At 34.0% G+C, this 24555-nt stretch overlaps 3 protein-coding genes across 3 annotated transcripts; 1 reads left to right on the top strand and 2 right to left on the bottom strand.

Moving 5' to 3' along the window:
• The first annotated feature begins 170 nt into the window (after nucleotides 1-170).
• On the top strand, nucleotides 171-1765 carry LOC145564654 (uncharacterized). Its single transcript, XM_081624906.1, has 2 exons — nucleotides 171-213; nucleotides 1248-1765. The coding sequence occupies exons 1-2, from the start codon at nucleotides 171-173 to the stop codon at nucleotides 1763-1765; spliced, it is 561 nt and encodes a 186-aa protein (XP_081481032.1).
• Nucleotides 1766-3124: 1359 nt separating this feature from the next.
• On the bottom strand, nucleotides 3125-4990 carry LOC145564655 (uncharacterized). The gene is made up of 2 exons (XM_081624907.1): nucleotides 4606-4990; nucleotides 3125-4521 (listed from the first exon to the last, which is right to left on the bottom strand). Exons 1-2 carry the CDS (start codon nucleotides 4988-4990, stop codon nucleotides 3125-3127), a joined length of 1782 nt encoding a protein of 593 aa, XP_081481033.1.
• A 3375-nt stretch (nucleotides 4991-8365) lies between these two features.
• On the bottom strand, nucleotides 8366-13354 carry LOC145563312 (large ribosomal subunit protein mL43-like). Its single transcript, XM_081623755.1, has 4 exons — nucleotides 13227-13354; nucleotides 11799-11905; nucleotides 10810-11026; nucleotides 8366-8716 (listed from the first exon to the last, which is right to left on the bottom strand). Exons 1-3 carry the CDS (start codon nucleotides 13304-13306, stop codon nucleotides 10854-10856), a joined length of 360 nt encoding a protein of 119 aa, XP_081479881.1. The 5' UTR covers nucleotides 13307-13354; the 3' UTR covers nucleotides 8366-8716; nucleotides 10810-10853.
• Nucleotides 13355-24555: the final 11201 nt, after the last annotated feature.

A 24555-nucleotide genomic window follows, 5' to 3' on the forward strand; every position in this document is an offset into this window, starting at 1 on the left:
TTACCACTAGTTAAACGAGCTTTGTTGATTCATTACCTGTGATACGCGCTTGTTAGCAATCTTAGCATGATGCTTTGGTGTTTGCATACGCGCCAAAGTCAGTTTGCTTAGCCACTCGTTTAGATCATTTCCTAGTTATATTTTATTTACTTTTTTTTCCCTCCTATAACATGGCTGATGACATGCTGATGTGCTGCATCTTCACTAATGCAGGTCCTTTATGTTTGGTTCTCTGGTTATTATTTTTGTATATTCATATTTTTCGCTCTTTACTCAAGCACTTACGAACTAGTAGACATTATTGGATAATAACATAGGAATTCTTCATGAAATTATATTTATTACTGCATACCAAATGGACTGTAAAAGTACCATCGGAAGATTTTAGCAAGTCATCCATATACATATGCAAATTACTCCCATCCCTACTCCGTTCTCGCCATTGGCCCATCAACATTCACCTTCAATCGTCCAGTGCAAGGAGGCTTCCAGTTAGCAGCACCTCGATTTGACGATGAGAATTTGCGGCCGTAAAATGTCACCGATGAGAATTTATTTTGCATTATATGGTATATTTCAAATAAAAGTAAAGTACATACATTAATTCCAAATCAATTAAAATTAAACAAGGTTAAAAAAAAAAAAAAAAAAAAAAAACATCGATTGCAACTCATATTCAACATGGGTAGCGGATATGTAGTGGTTTTGAAAGCTTAATTCTCAACACTCATACGGTCATACCATACGTCCATACCCATCTATGTGCAATTAATTTACGTAGTATTATAATTTTCAGATAAAACTGATACATGCATGTGATTTGTAATTTAATCCCTAAAAGCCCATGGATCCTATGTTGTAAATGAGATATTTAAAAAACACAACCCATTTTTTCAAACTGTGCCCTCCTCTTTTCAAACTTCCAAACTGTAGCCTTAAGGTACATTAAGTGATTACGCTGTAATCTTGGTGTTAACCTTCCGTTAGTGGGGCCTACTTTACACCAATTAATTTTTTTCTCGATTTACATGCTAAGAAATGTTCCATTAGAGGTTTTATGGGTCATTTTAAATTTTAAGGATCAAATTGAGCTCGAATTTAACAAAAAAAATAATATAAAAGCCCTGTTTTGTGAATTCGGATTTCCGCAGTTAAAATTAGAATTCACAAAAAGGGGTTTTTTTTTTTTTTTTTTTTTTTTTTTTTGGTGTCATATCCGAGTCTAAATTGGAACCTTAATATTCAAGTTGGGGAGGGAAGTGAAAAAAGTGACTCAGAGGACTGCTCGAAATGGAGAAAGCCTGATTTAGGCTTTTATAAGGTCAATTGTGATGCCTCCATCTTTGAGAATGGCATGGTTGGTTTAGGGGGGGTGGTAAGGGATAAGGATGGGGAAGTTGTTCTGGCTACTTGTTTGCAGGTTAGTGGCAGCAATGAAGTTGATATTGCTGAAGGGTTAGCTCTACGGCACTCTATGAAGGTGGCTATGGAAGCCGGGTACACCTCTTTAATCCTTGAAGCTGACTGCCAGAGAGTTTTTCATGCTCTGAAGGAAAAAAATGCTGAACCTTCCTACTTGGGTGAAATCATCAAGGACATCCTTCACCTTGCTGCTAGCTGCTCTCACTGCTCTTTCTCTTGGGTTAGAAGAACTGCAAATCAGGTGGTACACTACATGGCACGATTGAGTAGTACTTTTAGCGATTTTCGTGTTTGGCTTGAAAATTTTCCTATTCAGGCTTATGTAAACTTTGATCACATTTAATTTTATTTTTTTTTCGGCTCGTTTTCCGTCAAAAAAAAAAAAAAAAAACCTAAAACCTTTAATGTGATATTTTTTATTACGCAAATTGAGAAAAAATATAAAGAAGTTCAAAATGGGTCCCACTAACGGTGACCGTTAATGGTAGGATAACACCAATGTCACTATTGAGATATAATTGTAAGTTGAAGGTTACGGCATGTAATTTTCAAAAAGAGGGGGCATAGCTTGAAAAAGTCAATACTTAAGGGTTATGAGGTAGAATTTTCATTTTTTTTTAAAGATTTATGCACAATAAATTTAAAGTGATCTTTAATTTATATGCATGTGATCATTATCTTGTTTGAAAAAATTATAACTGTAGGGAATATTTCAAGCATCCCACACTTGAGCCCCACTGTGATCATACACTTAAGCATGGTGGCGTCCAAAGGGAAGGAAGCTAGAGTAAAAGAGTCGCCAACAAGTTTTAGGAACTTGTAAACCGTTCACAGGGTGAAGGTTACACCCCTTCACGATCCATGAGATCGCTAACTCTATAGTGGTCTGGAACCATGACTGGATATTCGGGGATGAAGGTACAAATCCAAACTAAAAGAGATTGAACCTGCCTTAAAAATAGGCCTTTACTTTATTCTTCTCATATTCATGTACGCTTTCTGACTAACATACAATCAATAGATTAACCCTAAACCTGTTTATCTATGTTGGTTGAATATTAATGCACAAACAAATCTATTATTGGCGATAACTTGAATTATAATCAAATTAACCTAAACAAGATCATTAATTATCTTATTAAGCGTGATTACAAGTACAAATTCCCTTTAAAAGGCGTGATCAAGCAATAAAAATAATATATCAAGCAACATAATAACATTGACAACAAATCATCATCAAAATAATATGATAATATTAGCAAGATCGTAGACATGATACCAACATGATTAATAACAAACCCTAGCATGTCACTAAACATTAAAGATCAAATCTTTAACCCTAACATGATACTAACAAGATAGAAGGAAAGAATAGGAAGCATCATAGAAACATACATGATATTAGAAATATTAGTTATTACCCTAAACATGATACTAGGAATCAATAAAATATCCTAACATGATACTAGGAATAAAAATAATCAAAGCATGCTTTCTATATCAAAAGAATAACAAAGTAATTAAATTACTTACTTGGATGTCTCGTATCTCTTTCTAATAACAAAATACACGCGTTAGTAACTTCAAGGAAAATAATAAAACGATTAAATTAAATAATTGAAATAGGGATTTGGGACCAAACCCTCAGAAATTATAAACCTTTCACGTCTAGGGCGAAGACAACTTCGAATTTGGCTAGGTGTTAAGTTGACACAACAGCCTGCATGTCATGAATTATCGGTCTGCCGATAATTGTGTTGTAGGCCGATTTGACATCCACCACCAGAAACTCTGCCATCACATCTCTAGCCTGTGGCCCATCACCCATCCTTAACGGCAACACAATACTCCCTTCTGGCCTCACTGTTGACCCATTAAACCCAATCACAGGGTATGATACCGGCTTCAGGTATTGCCTTCCTATATTCATTTCACTAAATGCTTGCATAAACAACACATTCGCTGAACTGCCTTCATCCACCAGCACTCTTTTAATGTCTGCCCCATTGATCTTGGTTATCAGAACTAATGGATCATCGTGCGGGAACACCACACCTCGTGCATCCTCTTCTGTGAACACAACTTGGGGTATTGATGCCGGCCGAGGACGGTTATCTACATCCAAAGCATAAACCAAATGACGGTGCTCCGCCAAATGCTTCCTTGCCCCACTAATCGTTCCTCCATGAATCGGTCCCCCCGTTATCACATCTACCCTTCCTGTAGATAACAGCGGTATTCCTGCATCCCCTTGTCGGACTATCCTTCCTTGTGTCCTTTCGGGCCTTGCTTCTATCTGTTGCCTCTCAACTGCTTGTGCTGGTTGCTGGTTTCTGCCAGCATTCAACCGGTATTGTGTTAGGTGCCCTTTCCTGATCAACTCTTCAATGTTGTCCTTCAACTGTGTACACTCCTCCGTATAATGTCCCACATCCCTATGGAACATACAATATTTCTTTACATCCCTTGGCCTTGCCTTCATGGGAATCGGTCTTGACCAATCTTCTCTGTTCTGGTTTACTGAGTAGATTGCTGCCCTTGGTGTATTCAAGGGGGTGTAAGTGCTGTATCTCATCGGCAGCCTTGCCGGTCTGGTATCTTGCCGACTTCCTCCTCCCCTTCCTGGGGCAGGAGCTCTCGGCCTGCTTCCTCCAGATGAGGTCCCCCCATACTGACTTTGCCCCTTTCCGGCAACCACATGCCTGCTACTCGTCTTCATCAGCTCTTCGCTCTTTATGTAATCATGAGCTTTACTGAACGCCGCTGCCAATGTCGGCAGGCTCTTCCTTGTAAGATATCTTTTAAAATCCGAATCAACCAACCCATTCATCAAAGCCATCACAGCTATTTCCTGTTGCAATTTCGGAATGGTGTTTGCTTCATTGTTAAATCTCCTGATGTAATCCCTCAATGATTTATCCGGTTTCTGCTCCACAGCCATCAATTCTCCAGAGGTTCTCTGCCTTACGCTGTTACTGACATACTGACCTACAAACATCTCAGTCAGTCTTTCAAAGCTATCTACTGATCCAACTTCAAGGTTGTTAAACCAATCGGCAGCAGCCCCAATCAGAGTTGTCGGAAAGACTTTACACCAAACTGCGTCCGAGTTAGTGTACAGCATCATGTGTCCCTCATAAGACGTTATGAATCTTGCCGGATCCCCCCTTCCATCATACCTACAAGTCGGCATTTTCACCTTCTCCATTGGCTGATCTAAGATGTGCTGGGCAAATGGGGATGCCCTTAACTGCACTACCGTGCGTACTGCTTGACCCTCTACTTGCGAGCTTCTTTGCTGCTGAGTTCTGGTACTCGCAACATGACTCGAGGATTGCTCATCCTGCCGTGATGTTGTATGCGTCCTTACTGACGACTCATGTCGGGGTCTTCTCGACGAGTTCTCAAACTGATTATACTGTTCTTCCTGGTTACGGTGCAATGTTCCTCTATCTGCTTGAGCAGCTTCTCTTTCAGCCCGTGCTGCCTCGGCCTCCTTCCTCTTCCTACTCATTGCACTCATCACTCTTGCGGCTGTTTCCAACTCGTCTGGAGTGAATGCCGCCATAGGATCCTCTGCCTCTCCTCCTCCTGCAGGGGGGGTTATCGGCATATGGAACTGATTACCCTCTAGGGTATGGGTTTCATCTACTATCTCCACCTGGGGTTGTCCTACTGGTATTCCATTGTTTCCGGCCATGATTATTGTTGTTGTATATATATTTTGTGTGAGGTTCTTAGGCGATAGAAGTGATCAACTGACCCCTCCTTCTAGCGCCAAATTGTTTCTGTCTGATCCTAACTTCTCCAAGAACTCGGACTTGAGATTCTGATACTCCTATCGGCAAGCTGAGAACCTACACAATGAGAAGAAGTTAGCTAACCCCGGGGTGATCCGGGGATAACCACTCCGATGATAAAGTCAGAAAGTGTTTGAGAAAAGAAGATAAGTAAGAGAGAGAAAGTAGAGAAAGAGAGAGTAATTAATGCCCTCATTAATGAGGTCTTACCTACTATTTATTATAGTTTACCTTGACAGGTGGCTCTCATCCATGCAGAGCCTTTTGTGCCAAGTGTTGAGCTTCTGTTGCCACGTGTTGAATTTCGGCAGGCCGACATGTCTTCTTTCTGCAACATATCAGCATCTTCTTATAATTATTAAAACCTGGTCGTGTGTTTTCACAAGATATCGGTCATGCCCAGATATCATCCCATACAAATGTCTTGTATTTCAATATTCAATTAAGATGTCCGTAAAATTGATTGTACATAGAATTTTTTTTTTTTTTTTTTTTTATGTTCAACTATCAATTTGAATGTTTAGATTTCTTTGCACTTATATCGTTAATTGTATTCATAAACTGTTCAAGTAATGTCTGGAGGGAAAGTGTTGGGATGTGAAGGCCAGAGTTGCAATCCTTTTAACTGGTGTTGTGATGGCTATCATTGTGTTGATTTGGTCCGTGGATGTACCAAAAGTAAGTCATGGCAATATAAAGGATCATTTTCCATTTAATATTCAACATTTCAATTTTGGACAAAAAACATAAAAAGTGATTTGCAAGGACTATCATATAGACATGTAATCAGTAAACAGTAAATCAGTTCAAACTACTAGTAATATCTTCATTCTTAAGAGGACAAGACACATTAACTCAGTTTAAGATATATTTTTGTTAAATAATAGACTTTTTAATTACACTACGTATTTATTATAGTATGCTAAACAAAATTAATATTCCCTCCGTTTTTAAGTACTTGTTCCATTTTTACTTTTTGCAATATTCATTTGTCGTACTTTAACTAATGTTTGTGATTTATACATAAGAAAAAAAATATAATCTTGTAGTTTGTCAGTTTGCGGTACTTGTTAGAATCATCTCAATAAAAAAATTGTTAATTTTAATTGTGTGTGGTACAACAATGATTATTTAGAATTTTGTTATATTACACCCGGGTGTACATAACATGCTCTCCATGATTTTATTTTATTATTATTATTTTTTTTAAGAAAACAATGATTGTTTCTTTGTTTATGCTCAAAACACATGACCAAAAGAATAAATTAATTACAGCGTACAACTAGTACAGAGAAATTCCTTCAGTCTTACTACCCTGCTTTACTTACAATGTTATCATTGTTATGTTTGTTTTAAAAATTGGCAGACCTAGAATGCTTGCCATTAGGATACGCTTGTGGAATCTATCGACAAGGTTTTGCGAGTTGCTGTGACCCATATACTTGTTCAGATCATTGGGATGGCAAATGTCAGTAGTTTGGTTTTTCAACTAACGCCGTTAATTACCTCTAAATCTCTAATAAGTGCTATGTTTGGTTTTATGTTCGGAAAATTTGTCAGGAAAAACCTTTTAAAGTGACCTTTTTGTTCAGTAAAACCTTTTAAAATTTTTTTTATCAAGAGAAACCTGTTTTAATTTTTTTTTTGTTCAAGACAGCCAACACCCACTTTCCGACGTTGACTTAACATTTCCCAGCGTTGACCACGTGTTTTCCCACATGTGCATGGCACATGACTTCTAATTTCCTAGTGACACCCCATTTTTACTAATTTCACACTCTTTTCCTTCCAATTAAACACTCTCTCTCCTACTCTCTCTCTCTCTCTCTCCTTCTCTCTAATCTCTTTGTGAATACCCTCATCAACCCAATCGAATTTGTCACATCTCTTTGCCAGTCTAGAACCCTCATCAACCCACTCAAATTTGTCACAACCCCTCTGCCCAATTTCATGGTCATAAAATTTGCATGCAATGAATTTCCTCCCAGGATTATCATAGGTCCATGAAGTCCTCTTCGCAACAAGAAAACCACAACCACACCTCATAACACCTATTCGATCCATATTTGCTGCATAATTGAGAAAATTTAAAAAGGAGGAAAAACCCTAATTTCCAATCAAGAATTGAAAAACACAGAGATGGACAAATTAAACACTTACCTCTAGTCGAAAATTGATGGGAAAGCCTTCTATTGCTTCGAATTGGCTGCACTCTAGCAATGGCGTGAGAATTTGAGAACACAGAGTAGAGAAAGAGATGAAATAGAATAAAGAGAAGGAGAGAGAGAGAGAGAGAGAGAGTAGGAGAGAGAGTGTTTAATTGGAGGGACAAGAGTATGAAATTCGGAAAAATGGGGTGTCATTAGGAAATTAGAAGTCATGTGCGTGGCACATGTGGGAAAACACGTGGTCAAAGCCGGGAAATGTTCAATCAACGTCGGAAAGTGGGTGTTGGCTGTCTTGAACAAAAAAAAAATTAAAACAGGTTTCTCTTGGCAAAAAATTTTTTAAAAGGTTTTTCTAAATAAATAGGTTACTTTAAAAGGTTTTTCTTGACAAATTTTCCTTTATGTTTTGAATTTTATGTATGTTCCTTTTCTTATATTATATGGTCATAAGATTGTAATCAAAATTCTCCCATTAGGAGTGCATGATAATAAATTGATTTTCTTTTGTGTGCTTAAAAAACATTTAATGTAAAAAAAAAAAAAAAAACAAAACAAAACTTATTTGAGTCAAAATGACTGTACTATATGGACTCGAATTGTATCCGAAACTGGAGAAAAACTCGACATAACATCTCATCGATACAACCCTCAAATCAATACCAATAAAAGTGTTGAGCATAATAAACTTGCTATACACTTAAAATGACTCCACCAGACATGAACTCAGATTGAATACATGAAAGTTATAAGCACCAGTACACCACCACCACGCCAAAGGAATTATTGAATGCAAATCAATTATTAGTTCACTTATCTGGTTAAATAAGTTGTTTAATTAGCTGTTTTGCATGCAAATTTATCTAGTTTCATTGCCTTTTTATACACAAAAAATATAAATTTTTGGCAAAATTGTCAAAACTCAATAAAGAATATATCACTAGTTGTCAAGAAACGTTCACAAGTAAGCCATTTAGAGTCATTTATCAATGAACATTTGTCTGTTAAAGCAGTAAAGAAACTTGAACAAAATTAAGCTAATCATCAAACAAGGGTACAAAAAGACTGAACTTTTTATGTACTGCTAGAGTGAAAAAACAGAGGAATATCTAATTAAATTGTAAACTAAAATTTTATTGACAATAAACAATTAGGTACGTATTCAGTTTGGACCAAAAAGAGTCACCATGACAGTTTTTACTTCAGAAATATCAACAAACATCCTCTTCCACTTCACAGCAATTAGTATAAATCTTGTAAGCCAAACACAATTTAACCTACATCATAGTCGAATCATCAAGTCTTCAGGGCATTATTGAGCAGGACCACCTACCATGCAAATAAACAGATTGTAAATCAAACTTTTCCTGTGCACAAAGATAATCTAAGAAAAAATATATTTTAAACAGCGCAGTCAAAAAAGTGGGAAATGAAACACAGTAGAAAAATCAGACATACAGTCACTGAAATTGAGTAATATTCACATAATGCTAAATGCACAATTATATGTTATACTACGTATACACACTTGCAAAGTTGCAAGTGCATTTGAACCAACTTTAGACATATAAACATACCTATAATACTTTCTGATGTGCTAATATAGCTTAAAATTCAACTCTCAACATCATATCTATGTAGATATAGCACTATTATAGTTTTTTTTTTTTTGATATCTGATCCCCAATAAATGGAATTGAATAACATGTGACCATGTCACTATATCAGGCGATGCACGGTAATACGCCGATACAGATACTCTAAACTTAGCTTTCTCTTCCTCTAAAGATCAAAACACCTCTTTCTTTCTATTCAACTGCTAGGGTGTGAATCTTATGATGTCTTTCTTCATTTCTAAGACCCTTTTTCATTATATGCCTGTTCTAAAGCATTATCCCAACCCCCGGGGCCCTAACCTCCCAAATCCTGATATACTCAATCAGGCGGTCACAGCCTTAACTTCACAATCAACTTCAAATTGAAAATTAAGCTTTCTCATTATAATGATCATCTTTTAATTTTCCATCTTAAATTTTCATAATGACTATCTAGATGAGAAAGCACTATGTTTTCAGTTATCCAAGCGATGGCAGCAAGCCAGTAAAGGGTGGGCATAATTCACAAGTGCCAAAGGCATTTGCAGCAGTTCTACCAGAGGACTTCTTCACATAATGAGATAAGGATTCAATTATGCACATGACGGTGCAGTCAAGTCCGCCAGATAATTTTAAGTAACCAAATTATATAAATAATGGTCTATACACAGCCAAAACCAATATAAGAAGTTATTCAACTTCTATCTAGTCTAACAGCAAATATTCGCACACCTAAACGTAAACAAGCTTCCCAAGTTCCGGGCAACGAAATCCACAATAATATCTGTGATTAAAATAGAGCACAAAATATTAGAAACCTGTTTATTATATATTTTTATAATTTTTTAAGAAGCCAGACATGTATACATCAGGTTAGTAAAAACCTATAATGTAGAGGCCCATATGTTACAATTCTACAAATACATCCTTTGTCAAACATCTGGAATTCTAGGACTGATAAGCTGCTCATAGGGCCGACTCCAGTTATGGGATTAAGGCTTTGATTGATATAAGCTGCTCATAGGGACAAAATCCTAGGACGACTACTGACCCTCACACTCGGTACACTCCGGTAGTACATCTATATGTCAGCAACTATAATCCCAATGTTGTGCCTATGCAATCGGAACTTCTCAGTTATGGAAGCAGGAAGGTTAAGAACTTGGGATTACATAGTACTTTTGTTATGGAAGCACCAAATGATGTTGTCTGTGACAGAAAAAGGGATCATGAAAGAAAATTGCTTCTAGATGAAATCCAAAAGAATACTCTATGAGTATATAAGAAAATTAACCGGCCCCCAGATATATACAGCCAAAAGATTGTTAGACAGATACCTGTTTATAGACTGTTGTCTATAAAAAATTACATGTTCAATGAATCTATAAGGTTCATTACTCAGAGACTTTTTACTTTAATAGACTAAATCAAAATGGTTCATAGAACTGTTTGCATGTATTTCTTATTGTGAAGCAACAGACAAACATTGCATTAAGGATCAAGGGTCAACTGGCATCAATAATCAAAGACTGTCTACCCCTCTCCCTCTTAGCATGCCATGCTGAAAGCCCCATCAGAAGCATCAAAATATATTGATGTTGGTCTCTTCATACTCATATGGTTTAAAAATTACCTAAACTGTCTAACTCCAAACATAACATTTGTTGCAATTTTACATTTAAAAAAAGAACACAAAAGTAACTGACCCTGAAGCAAGAGGAATGGAGATAATACATAATCAACCTCTTTCTTACTCTTCTCCAGCCAGCAATTATACAGCATTCAAAAACAGAGTTTCAGATAGCAGGAGTAGACTGATAGCATTACCTGGACAGGCGTGAGAGGGACTTAAGTAGCACAATACTTTTCCTTCATAATTTGAGATCAGTTGTCCATGTACCCTGGACACTAGGATGTTTCGTAACATGCCTTGTCTTCAACTTCAGCACCTTCCTTCCCAATGCGTTTCTTAATCTGGTTGCATGCAATTGTATGTCTTCTGGAGTCATGTTCTTCACACAAATCACACGCTCATTTTTGTTCTCTGATTAATAAAAGAAAATGGACAAAATAAATATAAGCAGAAGAGAATTTTCTCCATCAGAAAGGACAAGGAGAGAAAAAGATAGAAGAGGGGAAAACCAGTTGAGTCATCAACAGATAAATTTCTAGCCTTTAAGTAGTAATGGAGTAGGAAGTTTTGTTAACTTTGTTTCAAGAAACAAGATCAATAAATCTATTAGAATGCTGGACATTGATATCACACAAATCCATATATACATCAATACTTTATACAATTCAAAGTTAATTTCTTTCCTGTGCATATGCCTAAAACATTGAAAGTTATTACTAAGTGTCAACCATCGACATAGAGTGCACCTTTTACCAAAAACTCAGGATAATTTTCTTCATAAGTTTTTCCTTCTAGTGTTTACCCTATAATAGCAGTATCCAATGCCAATGATAAGGCTCTTATTTAATAATATGAAAGAGGTATCAATTCATTCATAACTAACTTCTACTGAAGGTGTATTTCAAAGAAGCAAAATACGAGTCTAGGAGGCAATAACTGTACCATTCATCTCTGAAAGATAGAACTATATAATGAATTAGCTCAATGGCCTATATGTGGATCAGTGAAGGCATGCCTTCTGACCTCTGTATTTCATTGACAAGTTTTCCTTGTATCTTCCACCACAAATCCAGGCTCAAACCCACCCAGACTCCCCCCCTCCCTCTCCTGCCCAAACTATGAAAAGAAAAAAGGGAAAAAATTGGAAAATAAGATGTTATTTAGAGGGAGTAAGTATCATTACTGTAAAACCCTTTCAAATGCGGATGCTGACCACGGATGAGCTCAGTAACAACCTCAAGCTGGGGATTGCTTTCTTTAAAGCCTGGTAAAATATTTTCCATAAATGACCTGCATTTTTGATAGACAGTTCATTGAATGAACTTCATTGCATATGCCAAAGATAATACTCCAGGACATTTATCAAAACAGTGAGTTACTAATCTGGAAGCTGTGGACTAAATAGCTTTTGAGCCCAAGAATTTCATATCAATATGCTTCAGTCCTTTCCACACCGTGGTTAATGAAAAATGGGTGCAGAAGTGGGAACAGTAACATAACCAACATAACCAACAAGAAATCTTCATTTAGAAAGAATTGATGTTGTCTAGTGTCCGAACCTAATCGGCCAATTTATAGGAAATTTTACACAGTTCTTTCACCTAATTATTTGCTATTGACTCCGTGGAAACCAAGACACTGTTTGAAAGAAAACATAAAATCCCAAAATTTTCTCATTTGACATCTGATTAAATGTGTATTTGATACACCACAGTGCTAAATGTTTGCATCCTCAATTAAAACCTACATTAATCAGACTATAATTTATGTCAATAACTTGTGTAAGATCCTCAAACCTCTGACATGGACTGGCTATGTTCACTTACCAATTCATATAGGACAAAAGTCCAGCAGTTGGATAAAACATGAGAACTCAAGTCCAATTCATACAGACCAGAACCTACACCATTAGTTGTCTACATAGCATAATATTGGTCCAATCCCTCACAAATCGTAACCTTAGCAAAATCATGACAATGCAAAGATCATAATAAAACATTGACCTTGCCCAAGCAACTTAATTAAAGCACAATCTTCCCATCGAACTTCTCACGAGTCCACAACAAAGGTAATTAAGAGGCAATCAACAAAAAATGTTTTCCCCAAATTTCTAATTTGCTATTTGTAAAATTTCAATGCATACTGTTGTAAGTGCAGTAAATAAATAAAAACTTGTACTAACCTAAAAATCAATACTGCCAAAAAAAACAAATTAACCAAGAAATTACAGTTGTTAATTTCAAATCAGAATTTCCAAAGTTTAATTTTAAAAATGTAAATTCCGCATAACCGAAGGCGGCATCAATTAATGGCGCAAATTTACAGACAAAACCAAAGAAAATTCTCAAATATTACTAATCAATCATAAATAACATCACAACACCATGAAAACCACCAAATTACTGACAAATGTTGCTGTTCAATCAAAATACATTATAGCCTAACAAATTGGTGCAATAAAATCTTGAAAAGATTACGAAATCGAGAGGGAATTCAGCCAGGAATTATATAATTGATTCAATTATAACTAACTTCTGAAATCATGATGATAAAAAACAGTAGAAATTCAAGCAGAATTCCTTCCGAAAATGAGGAAGAAGGAGAGAGAAACCTGATACCACGGCTGCTTCCACCCCAATCACAGTAGCTTACGATCAATTTCTGGAGCTGCCATTGCCCTCGCAATGCCATTTTGCTCGCAACTTTTCTGAGTGACCAATTTACCAGGGTTCTTGTGGATTTTACTTTGTAAAATCAATTCTCTTTATTCTTATTCCGTTATTTGTAATTCCGGGTATTAGTACGTAAGAGGTGACAAATAAAGTGTTTGAGTCGGGTTTGAATTGGATTGATTTGGTTAAGAATGTTTCTAAGTATTTGACATTGTTTAAATTGACCTAGATTATCATTTTTAAGTCCATTATAAAAATCAATCAATTTGATCAAGTTAATTTTAATTTGGTTAAATTATATATCATTTTGACTTTGAGTTCTTCAATTCAATGACCACACAAGGATCATTTTTATACTAGCATAAACAGTCGAATCTTTCTAACCCATCAAAATTGATGCCACCTTCATTCCTTAAATATGTTGATATTTATTAATACTAACCATTTACATAATTTCATATTATAAAGTTACAAAAATTTGATATTTGGAAAATATATGTTGTACATACCAAAATAAAATTTATAAGCTCTGACCGTCCGACGTCACTATTTCTTTGTGTGAAGAAAACAATTAGGAACGAATGTTCTATTTAGTAATCTGTACTTATTACGAGTAGTCGATAAACTTGATACTAAAAAGCTGGGGCTATTTTTTTTTTTTAGAGCCACAAGGGCATGTGATGAAAATCGATCCCAAGATTTTCTGAGATCGGGAGGAAAGCTCTAACCAATTGATCTATCCCTCACTCTCAAAAGTTGGGATTAAAATTAGAAGGGCTAGTACATATGGATTAGGCGCCCCAACTAATCATACTATATACTTGTGCGGAAAGAATTCAAAGAAAGATTCACCAAAATTCTTCAAGAATTACGGGATATTAACTAAATTTACCTCAACAAGAAGTTCTACAGGTTAGTATATTGAATACATTCATTCTTTAAATTCCCTTTTAGGTCCTGTTTAGTTCAGCTTAATTTCAGTTCTATTCAATTTAATTTAGTTCCTAATTTCCTTCTTTCATAAACAATTCAATTCAGCTCAGATCAGTTTAGTTCAGTTCAGTTCAGCTCAGTTTAGTTAGTTCAGCACAATTCTGTAAATATAAACAGACCCTTAATTATGGTATTAGGGGGTTAGTATATAGCAGGTTATTCTTTAAATTCCCTTTTAACAAGTAGTCAAGGAAGTGGATTAAATTCACAAAAAAATAATATTTTTCTATTCTTAATTAATTATTTCTCCTTATACTTTAAATTATCAAGAAAGGGTATAGGTTCACCAATAATTAATATCCCAAGATAAAACATGACGATTAACAATCAATATTCCAATTAATTAGAGGCTCTCGTATTAATTAATCATAGAATCAGAACAAACACTCTAAAATATATTAAATTAATCATATTAGTTTTTATAACTTGTAATCATTTGAAAATACACATTAAAATAAATTAAATATACAAATTAAAAGTTACCTTTATTTAAGCTTGAATAATTAATATTATTTGATTTTGGAGATATATTATGAATTGGACACTAATTTTTTTAGTCATCCCTTCCCTCTTAATTTATATAATCATCATATCATATCATCATATAACTAATATATAAAGCTAAACTTTTAGCTAAGTCACGAGACAACGGCACTTGGCATTCCAACTTTTCGCCAAGTGTCGCATCACGTGGGCGACAACTATTTGTTTATATGACACGTAGGATTTATTTGAACATTTTTTTTTTGTAGAATAGAATAAAAAAAAAAGTTATTTTAGAATTTTATTTACAATAAATTTTGAATAGATTTAGTAGAATAAAAAATTAATTTTGAAGTTTTATTTTCAAAAAAAAATTTGATTTAGAATTTTATTTTCAATAAAATACCAACATTTTTATACAAAATGGTGGATCCATAAAGGTACAAATGAAAAAAATAAAAAAAAAATCAAAGAGTGTTGTGAAACAAGGAGAAACTTGAGAGAGAATTAATCTGTATTCTACTTGTATTTCATATGATGGAGGTATACATATATATATAGTACAATAATTGATAGGGTTTGCTTGGAGGATAATAACTCTAAAATCTAGAAAGTTCCGAAATGATACAAGGGTATAATGGACATCCACAAATATATTTCATAACACTCCCCCTTGGATGTTCATTGTCGAAGACTGTGCCTCGTTAAAACCTTATTAGGAAAAACCCTGTGGGATAAAAACCTAATGAAGGAAAAAGAGTACAACATTCTTCGTAATACGCACGAAATGCTGCATCGTTAAAAACCTTACCAGAAAAACCCAATGTGGGACAAAACCATGGTCAAGGGAAAAAAAGTGCAGCGCGTATTTTCTCCCCCTAATGAATACATAACTTGAGATCTTTTAGGGCCGCAACAATGAATCCAATATGTTGGATATCTTCTCATATGTAGTAAAATATCACTCATTGATATGATCTTCGATCCTCCTAAACTGAAATTGCATCTTCAAGTCTTCACGTTAACATGTGAAGTGTCTTCATTTCACCATACATGTGTTTATCTCTAATATCAATATTTCAAATCTCTGTTTAACAGTTAATTTAAAGGTGATGATCATTATTTGATTAAACATTCATTAATATTTATTTGATGACAAAACCTGATATTATTAATGTCATTTTTCAATCTCATATGAATTATAATATAACACATGTAATTATATACGCTTATCGTGGTTCTTCTAGACCATAAGAAAACATTCTCACGCATAAGTATTCCATTGATATTCTTTAGACGTTTCATAATTGACACGATAGGTCTCTTGCAAATACAAATAGTAAATCTCATTAACTCTCATATGCTCAAACTTTAGGTTGAGATGTCACTGATGTAATTACATAGACTTTTCAAGAGTTTGATAGTAATTGCAATATTCAAAAGATAAACTTTGTAGGGCTGGATATTTAAATACATCGTATATAAGTTCTTCACGAAGTCTTCTTACATGATTCATAACGTGCAATTAAATCAGTGTCATCAATAATTTCATTACAATTATAAGCCCATTGGAATATAAATATCTCTTTCTAATTTTTCATCAAAGTTGTAAATATGTCTTACTATACTTTGAATGAACATTCACATACACCACAGTCATTGTAAGAAATTAATCCATGCAATATGAGATATAGAAAACATGATAACATATTAAACAAAATATACAATTAGTAATGCATCTAACTTCCTACATATGCAATAAACAATTAACCTATGACTCACATGCACATGAACATACGACTCAAAATGATGCAAGACACTGTACAGTGTGGATTTAAAAATCCATATTTCATTGGACTTCGGGTCCATGATAAACTTATGATCATTATCATTATGTCGACATCAAAACGTACATATATTTCAGATCCCTTACTCATTAGTCCATTCCATTATGCATATGCATATTATTCACGGTTCCATTGTGTACCGATATCATAAAATTCCTTTAACGTACATTCCGCATGCCATTTTACTATGATATCTGAATACATTTCTCATTGGTACCATCATAACGTTTCTTACATCATAGGCCATCTATCATAATAATTTAGATATCTATATCACTTTTAGGGTATTTCATACAATATGGTATTTATATACTATTACACTATTAGTGTCAATTGCACTATCTTGCCAAATATCATATCTATTAGACTTATCTTTATTTTTGGAACCGATCATACAACCTACACTTCAGGTGTAGTGATTCAAGTATAATTGACAAGATTTTATCTCAATGTATACACATAATTAATATGACCAAAATATATCTTCAACGCTATGCAACATGAGTCATAACTGAATACAAATCAAATCATAAATGTTCAACATATCTTGATAATATATATACAAAACTTTGCATATAACTTTTCAAACTACCATTATAGGGATCATATTTATTATTTATTTATTTAATTAATTTTTTCAACTTTTGCTAATTCGTTCTTCTCCCCCCTAAGTTGGTAAAATATCTCATTTATAGGGGCGTCTTATTATATACTGACACGAGGAAAATGTAGGTCGTTCTCTACCCTTTCCTAGAGCCAAAGAAAATTTATAAACACTCGACCAACCTAATACGAGTATATGGTAAGTCAAGGGTCGAACCCAAGGGAATGAATAGGTGTAAGCTATAGCCTAGGTCAAGCTACTTCGAAGTTTGTGGGAAGATGCGGTTGGTAACTAAGGTATCAAGAAATCTAGATGAATCGAGAAATTCAATATACTAAACACTAGGGATATATATAGGTTCCACATGTAAGCTTAATGATTATGCTAATTGAAGGATCACTCAATCAATTCAAACATTGCAAAGGACAAACAATAGTTGCAATCAAAGGAATTCAAGGGCTATCTCCTATAAGCCTAGCTAGGGTTCACTATGAATGGCTAGCTAGGAAAATCACAATCAAATTCAATCAATTAAAGCAATTCTCAAATCAAGGGTTCATGACATTGAAATTTGCAATGCAATCTAGATTAATCTTATAGGTTAATAACTCCTAATCTAATTAATCACATGCACAACTATGTCAACCAATTTAATTGCACCATTCAAATCAATTTAGCATCATCAACAAGCAAAAATCATCAATCAAGCATGCTTCCCCTTCTCCCTAGCAACTAATCTACTCACTAAACATGGTAAAATTAAGAAACAAAACAAATTCAATCAAATTCATATTCATTTAAAGCTAAATCAAAGAAAATCAATCAATCAACAAATTCTAAAACAAGGAATGTAATCTCAATCAAATCCAAGAAACTAGAAGGAATTGCATTAAAAGTAAATCAAGGGAAAGAAATCTTACAAACATTCATTGAATTGAAGAAGGAATTTCAAGATCAAATTGAAATCTAAGATCAAATTCAAGTACAAACAAGTAAATCTTAAGCTTCTCTCTCTACTTTCTATCTCTACTATTTCTGGAAAAATTCTTTCTCTAGTACAAAGTTAAGTCGTCCTCCAAAATGAAAGTCAAAAGCTATAAATAAGAAAAATCGAGCGAAGAGGGCCGCACAGGCCGTGCGCACACACAGCCCAGCCGCGCGTGCGCTCAGCTGGGTCTGCGCGCACGCACCCCTGTGCCGCGCGCGCACCCCTGTGCGATGCATATGCTTTGGCTCCTTCGCTTGCTTGATCAAACTCCGCGCTCCCGAGCATCCCCATCATCAGTGCACTCGAGTGATGCCCGCGAACATGGCAGTCCCAAAATGAGCAAATTGACTTGATTATTCACCTACAAAACACAAATAAAACAAAGAGAGGAAGCGTAGCAAGGTAAAACTAAAACTAAAATTATGAATTATCAACTAAAAAATATGAAAAACTCGTAAAAACCAATCGAGAACTAAAGTGAATTATAAAAAATGGAAAATCAAATAAAACTAAAAGAATTATATGAAAATGATGAAAGAAAATCAAGAAAATGAACCTAAATCTTATTCTTTTGAGCGCCATAAACGACGCTCATCATATACCAACTTAGTAGACAAATTTGCATTAAAATTTACTTCATTAGGAGGATCACAATCAAAATTTATTTCTCAGAAGATTTGTATTAAACAAGTTTCATCTCTTCTGGAGAACAACTTCAATGAAGAATCATTTCTTCATTAATTTTACATTGCATGTGTATTTATTTTATATTACCCTTTTCATAATATCTTCTAGAAAACAATGTCAATGGGGAGACATGTGTTGTGCAGTTGTACGTTTTCCCTTCTTTTCCAATTTCTTATGTGCTGACATATAATAGCCCCAATCAAAAGAATTGTTATACAAGCATAGATCACTTGCTTGTAATTCTACTAGGTGGTGATCTTTTAGATCTTTAAAGATTTAAATAATGTATTTGGTGAGCTTCTGGTCCCCTGATAGTTGACAATAATATATAAGTTATTTTGGTGAAACTTCTGGTCACCCATTACTCTCTTTTATATAAGAAATCAAAACCTATTAACTCTTGAAATTTTCATCAATACAAATTTTTATGAATCACAATCCAAATATAGCTCAATCTCAATGTTATGTCTTGCCATTCAATTCATTTCATATATCTAACATTGAGAGAGCGTCAACACGGTATCAAATGAAACTTCAGGTTTCCATAACAGGTAATTCTTAAACCCGGATGGCCTAATTTAATTATCACATCCAGTCACTTTTCTAAATTTGAACTCTAGCATGACCATGAATATGATGTGATATTATAACAAGACAATCAATTAATATTGTATCCAATAATTACTAATACTCTGCTGGAGTTTTAACTATAAACTTGATACATGTTAATCTTGTTGGATATTTCATACTCTTCTGGAGTCTTTTATATAATCATGAAACATATGAATTTTACTAAAAGTGAATTCTTCTAGAAATGTAATGGGATTTACCACTTCCTCAAATTTGTCATTGTTAATAGTGACTCCTTTCCTTTTCAAAGATACTTAATTATCTTTAGAACCTATTGATTTATCACGCTTCAGGCATGCTATAGGTTCATCAACAATTGATGTTGTACTTCTAGGACATCAATTTTAAATTAGAGCATTTACAACTAGTATATGATAAATGTCATTTGTTTATATCTATCTTCAGGATGGTATCATTCAAAATATTTAATTAACGTGTGGCCACTTCTATTAAATCAATCGTTGATATTTAAGTTAATGTATGTATCAAACTGACCGTCAATATATTTTATTATTTATATGCAAGGATTACATACGATCTCCCCCTAATCCTTGCATATGGGGGTATGGAATGAATCAATCCAACAACCTTTAAAATCTTTGCAACTTTTAAGCCATAAATTCTTTTGGCAATGTCATGTATCAAGTAACGTGTTCCTTTTAGCAAAATCATGCTTAGATAAAATTATAATTATATAACACTTAATCATGTTCCTCATACCCAATTACATTCATCTTAAAAAAAACGAGACCTCTTATATTTATGGGCATAATAAAACGTTGATTATGTAAAGTTTCTCACAATGTCATGTTGCAATTTATAAACTTAAAAACATTATTTCTTGGTCCAATAGTTGATATGTAATCATCTTTGCAATTCTAATTGAGCTTTTCAATGAATTGTAATCACGGAAACATAATGAAATCCTTTCAATCACATGAACTATCATTTACTTATGGAGTGAGTAAATATAGTAATTTATGTATCTTCAATACTCACTTAGAGTTCAATATCTAAAATACAGTCAAAACCTTTTGTATATTTATCGATAGCAAAGCTAATGAAAGTCCTTCCGTTTGTGGTTGGGTTAGTTACAACAATTGTAAAAAAAGTTTGTGTGTTTGACCAAGACATGAGTGATCTCGAATTTTGTTCACCTGGTAAGTGCATGCTATCTTTAGGAGTTGGGTGGACTATCTATTTTTCCTTGCATTTGGGCATTAGATTATACCTTAAGGATCCGATTAAGGATCTTGAAATCAGCAACGGGTGGATCGGCATGTCACCCTTGTTTGAATGGTATGACAAGCGCATATGTTCAGTGATTGAAGGTGCGCATGGATATGCAGCGGTGCACTACATTATCTTTAGCGATGCATGTACGGCTTTCATAGACATGACCATCTTCATTGATGATCCTATTCGGTCATCTACCAATGTATATGGTGTGTTTTTGCTCGGTATGGCAGCCACGATTATTCGAGTGTCTATGACAAGAAATATTATCAAACTAGACTCTTTGACAAACCACAAGCTCACCCAGTGAAGATAACCACACAATCGTCGTCGTCTAAACTTCCTTTGTCAAAATCAGCTGTATCGGTGCCTGTAGACGACTCCCTAATAGTAGAAGCAAATTTGTGGGCAACAAAATCAAGAAGAAGCTATTGCTATTTGTGGGACCGTAGAGTTTGAAGCTGATAATAAGTACAAGTCTTGCATTATCCATAAAGAAATTCACGGACAACGCTACCGCATTCAAATATCGATTGAATTTGATAGCTAGCTTCTAGTTTGCCATATAATCTCGATGAAACTTGTTGACTTAGCTTGTGGTTTGCCGTGATAGATAGATAAGTCGATATAATTATATGCATATATATTCTATGTTATATTTATTTTTTTAATTTGCAATTTGTAGTAAATCCTTTATTGTTTAATTTTCTATATATAACTGGCTATTACTCTATCCAATCCTTTAGTTTGGTTTCGTTTGAGATCAAGGAAGAGATTAAAAAAGTACTCGTAAATATCAACAAAGAATACATTTAACGAGAGAAATATTAGCTTTCGGTGATTGGGGCTGCACTTGGTAAGGAGAATTGAGTGTTTGATCCCCACAACAATAATTGGGATGGGACTGAAACCTAACCACTCAAAATTGAATCTCGAATATAAATTGGCTCAAACGGTGAATCGGGTGATATAGTGAAAAAATAAAAAAGGAAAAATTGTCAGAAGTCAGCTAACTTTTACACGATTTATTAAAATAAATTAACTTTATTATTACCTAGTCACTTAAGCTTTAGATAGGTTATATGGTGATTCCTTAATTGGTCCTATTATGGGGGTTAAAGTGAATGCTCTAAATACACTAAAAACTTGATCATTTTCACAACTGACAAATTCCTCAAACATACATACTTTTCTTGGAAGATAAGTTAAATTGACGAGAAAATTAGACTTCTCGGGCCAGACCAAACCCAAGAAACGTGTTTGTATACTTTTCCCCTAGCCTTGAACATCCTTCTTATTTTGTAGCTTCATTTCCAAACATTTTGAGTACAACTTGACAATTACTACCTACAATTGTTGCTATTTTAGTGGGTCCTACATGACATCACACTTCAGTTCATAACTAGTAGGTGGGAAGTTTTAATATTTTAAAAATTAGTAGGTGGTAAAAAAAATGTGGGTGATAATTGCTAAAACAACAATAATTATAGGTGATAATTGCTAACATAACAACAATTGTATGTGGTAATTGTCAAAAAATCCAAATGAATATGACGAAATGCTTGGATCACAATTACAAGAAGACTGACATCAGTGACATGAGCGTACTTCATGGTATGATTTAGATATCCAACACTATACTATTAACTATAGAAATCTACGCTTTGCTTTCATTCTTTGTAAATTCCAACAATATAGTACATTGGTCAGTGGCTTCACTATCAAACATTTCAATTGTTGCACCTTAAAGATAGTAAATGTTTTAGTATTTTTTTTTTTTAAAAAAAAAACATCAATGAAAATAAGAACATCCTCATCCTAATATTTCTCATTTGATGTATTTACCTATAACTTTTGTCAAAGAAATTAGTTCTAAACCAAAAACTAAAAGGCACAACTGTACCATCCACATTTAGTAAATATTCAACACTTTTACTCTAATTAAGTATAAACACTTTTACTCTAATGAAGTATTTTTGTTTGAATGTGCAAATATTACGACCTGATAAAAGCGCCCTAATTTCACAACAAGAATTCAACATTCGTTTGATTTAACATTTTCGCTAATTCCACAACAAGAATTCAACATTCGATTAATTTAACATTCTCGCCATTTCCACAACAAGAATTCAACACTCGATTAATTCAAGGTTGCACACTTTACAATTCGATTATTTCAACATTCTCACTGACCAAATCCAATCACTGGACTTTTGTATTTAATTTAATCCAATCACTTGACTTTTGTATTCGATTAAGAAATATAAATAACTTTTGTGATAGTATGAGTAATTTTTGATAATTTATGAGTAATTTTTTATATAATTATAAAGTAAATTTTATTCCAAAAAAGAAGATTGGATTCAAAGACAATTGCTAAAAGAAGTTAGTTGATTGGAATTACAAAACAAAGAGATAATTAACAAAATACATGAGATGTATTCACTTTTTTATAAAAGCAGAATGAATAGGGTCACTTTAAGAGAAATGACGAATAATTGTTGTACGAAAAATGTACTAATTTTGTAAAACAGAAATATCGAAAATATGGTATGGGCTAGTAATATCTATAACGGTTTTTTAGGTAAATATCATGTTAGTTGAGGCAGTTAGTCGGTTATCAAGAAACAAAGAATGAAAGGCTTTCTTGATTTGGTTAGTAGATATTTATAACGGTTAAATATAACTAACTTGAAGTTCAAGAAGCTCGATCATTAACACGCTTTTGAGACATTTGTTCTAAACCAAAATTCTCTAAATTCTCTCTAAACTAAACATTTTTCCTAAACCTAATTCTCTTAAAAATTCATAAAAACATGAAGAAGAAGGTTTTTACATCACTTGTTAGCAGATACTCAAACTCTAGTTGATCCAAATTCGAAGATTCAACCAATAGAAAATAGGCTTCAAACATTTGTTCATCACTTTAGAAATGCTTTCAGAGGGACCGATATGTATAACGACATACCTTCACTCACTCAAAAAAACTTTGGTCAAGAAATCAACTTAATCCTTGAGACGTGCAACTCCAAAAGAAAAAAAGTGGAGTTTATGTTGAAGGTGCAGAAAGTTAATGGGTATGTCATTGCCGCAAGAATTTCAGACAAAGACAATTGGCAACCATTCCTGAATGTGAAGTACGACTTCAAGCGAGGTCCAATAAAAATTGGTGCCGATGCGCTAAACGTTTCTTTGCTAGAAGTTTATTATCAACATTTGGTTGATAAAACGTACCATAATTCTTTCCAAAAGCATCTTACGACTGTTTGTGTTCACCTAATTGAATCTTATCGGTATAAGGAGATTGAAGACTACATTTACGCAACTCTAAATAAGTGTCAAGAAGAAGAATTACTCGATCGTCATATATATTTGATCCATAATTGGGGGAACATATCCGAACTTATTCAAAAAGTTGCTAGCAATACAATAACAGAAGAAGATTTTAACAATGATGAAGTGATAAAAGAATTGGGATTGGAGTACTCAAAAGTTTCTTCCGTGATCGCCTTACTTAATGCGAAAAAGGAATGAGGGAGAATGCGATGGTGTTCTTTGTATTACAATTGTTAGCTTGTGTGATTCGGTATTATTAGTTGATTGTAAATAAAAGTGGTATATGTCTTAGTCTTTTTTTTTTTTTGCTACTAATCTAGTTGCTTATATAGATTAAAGCAAGATATCTTTGATAGAATTTTATTTTCCACCCTTTTATGCGTCCAGGCATTCGCAATTTCTATTATAGTCCTGGAGTACCATGAGCATGGTACTCCAATAGTAAAAAAAAAATATGACGCTGC

The sequence above is a fragment of the Chenopodium album genome, chromosome 10, assembly GCF_948465745.1.
Source record: "Chenopodium album chromosome 10, dcCheAlbu1.1, whole genome shotgun sequence".
Lineage (NCBI taxonomy): Eukaryota > Viridiplantae > Streptophyta > Magnoliopsida > Caryophyllales > Amaranthaceae > Chenopodium > Chenopodium album.

Bases quoted from the DNA above. Each gene is read 5' to 3' on its own strand.
- LOC145563312 (XM_081623755.1), bottom strand. From the start codon at position 13,306: ATGGCATTGCGAGGGCAATGGCAGCTCCAGAAATTGATCGTAAGCTAC. The intron at 11,906-13,226 runs GTTTCTCTCTCC...TCAAAAATGCAG, and splicing joins GGAAGCAGCCGTGGTATCAG to GTCATTTATGGAAAATATTT. The intron at 11,027-11,798 runs GTAATGATACTT...TTTATTAATCAG, and splicing joins GCATTTGAAAGGGTTTTACA to AGAACAAAAATGAGCGTGTG.
- LOC145564655 (XM_081624907.1), bottom strand. From the start codon at position 4,990: ATGGCGGCATTCACTCCAGACGAGTTGGAAACAGCCGCAAGAGTGATG. The intron at 4,522-4,605 runs GTAGGTATGATG...ACTCGGACGCAG, and splicing joins GAAGGTGAAAATGCCGACTT to TTTGGTGTAAAGTCTTTCCG.
- LOC145564654 (XM_081624906.1), top strand. From the start codon at position 171: ATGGCTGATGACATGCTGATGTGCTGCATCTTCACTAATGCAG. The intron at 214-1,247 runs GTCCTTTATGTT...TTAATATTCAAG, and splicing joins CTGCATCTTCACTAATGCAG to TTGGGGAGGGAAGTGAAAAA.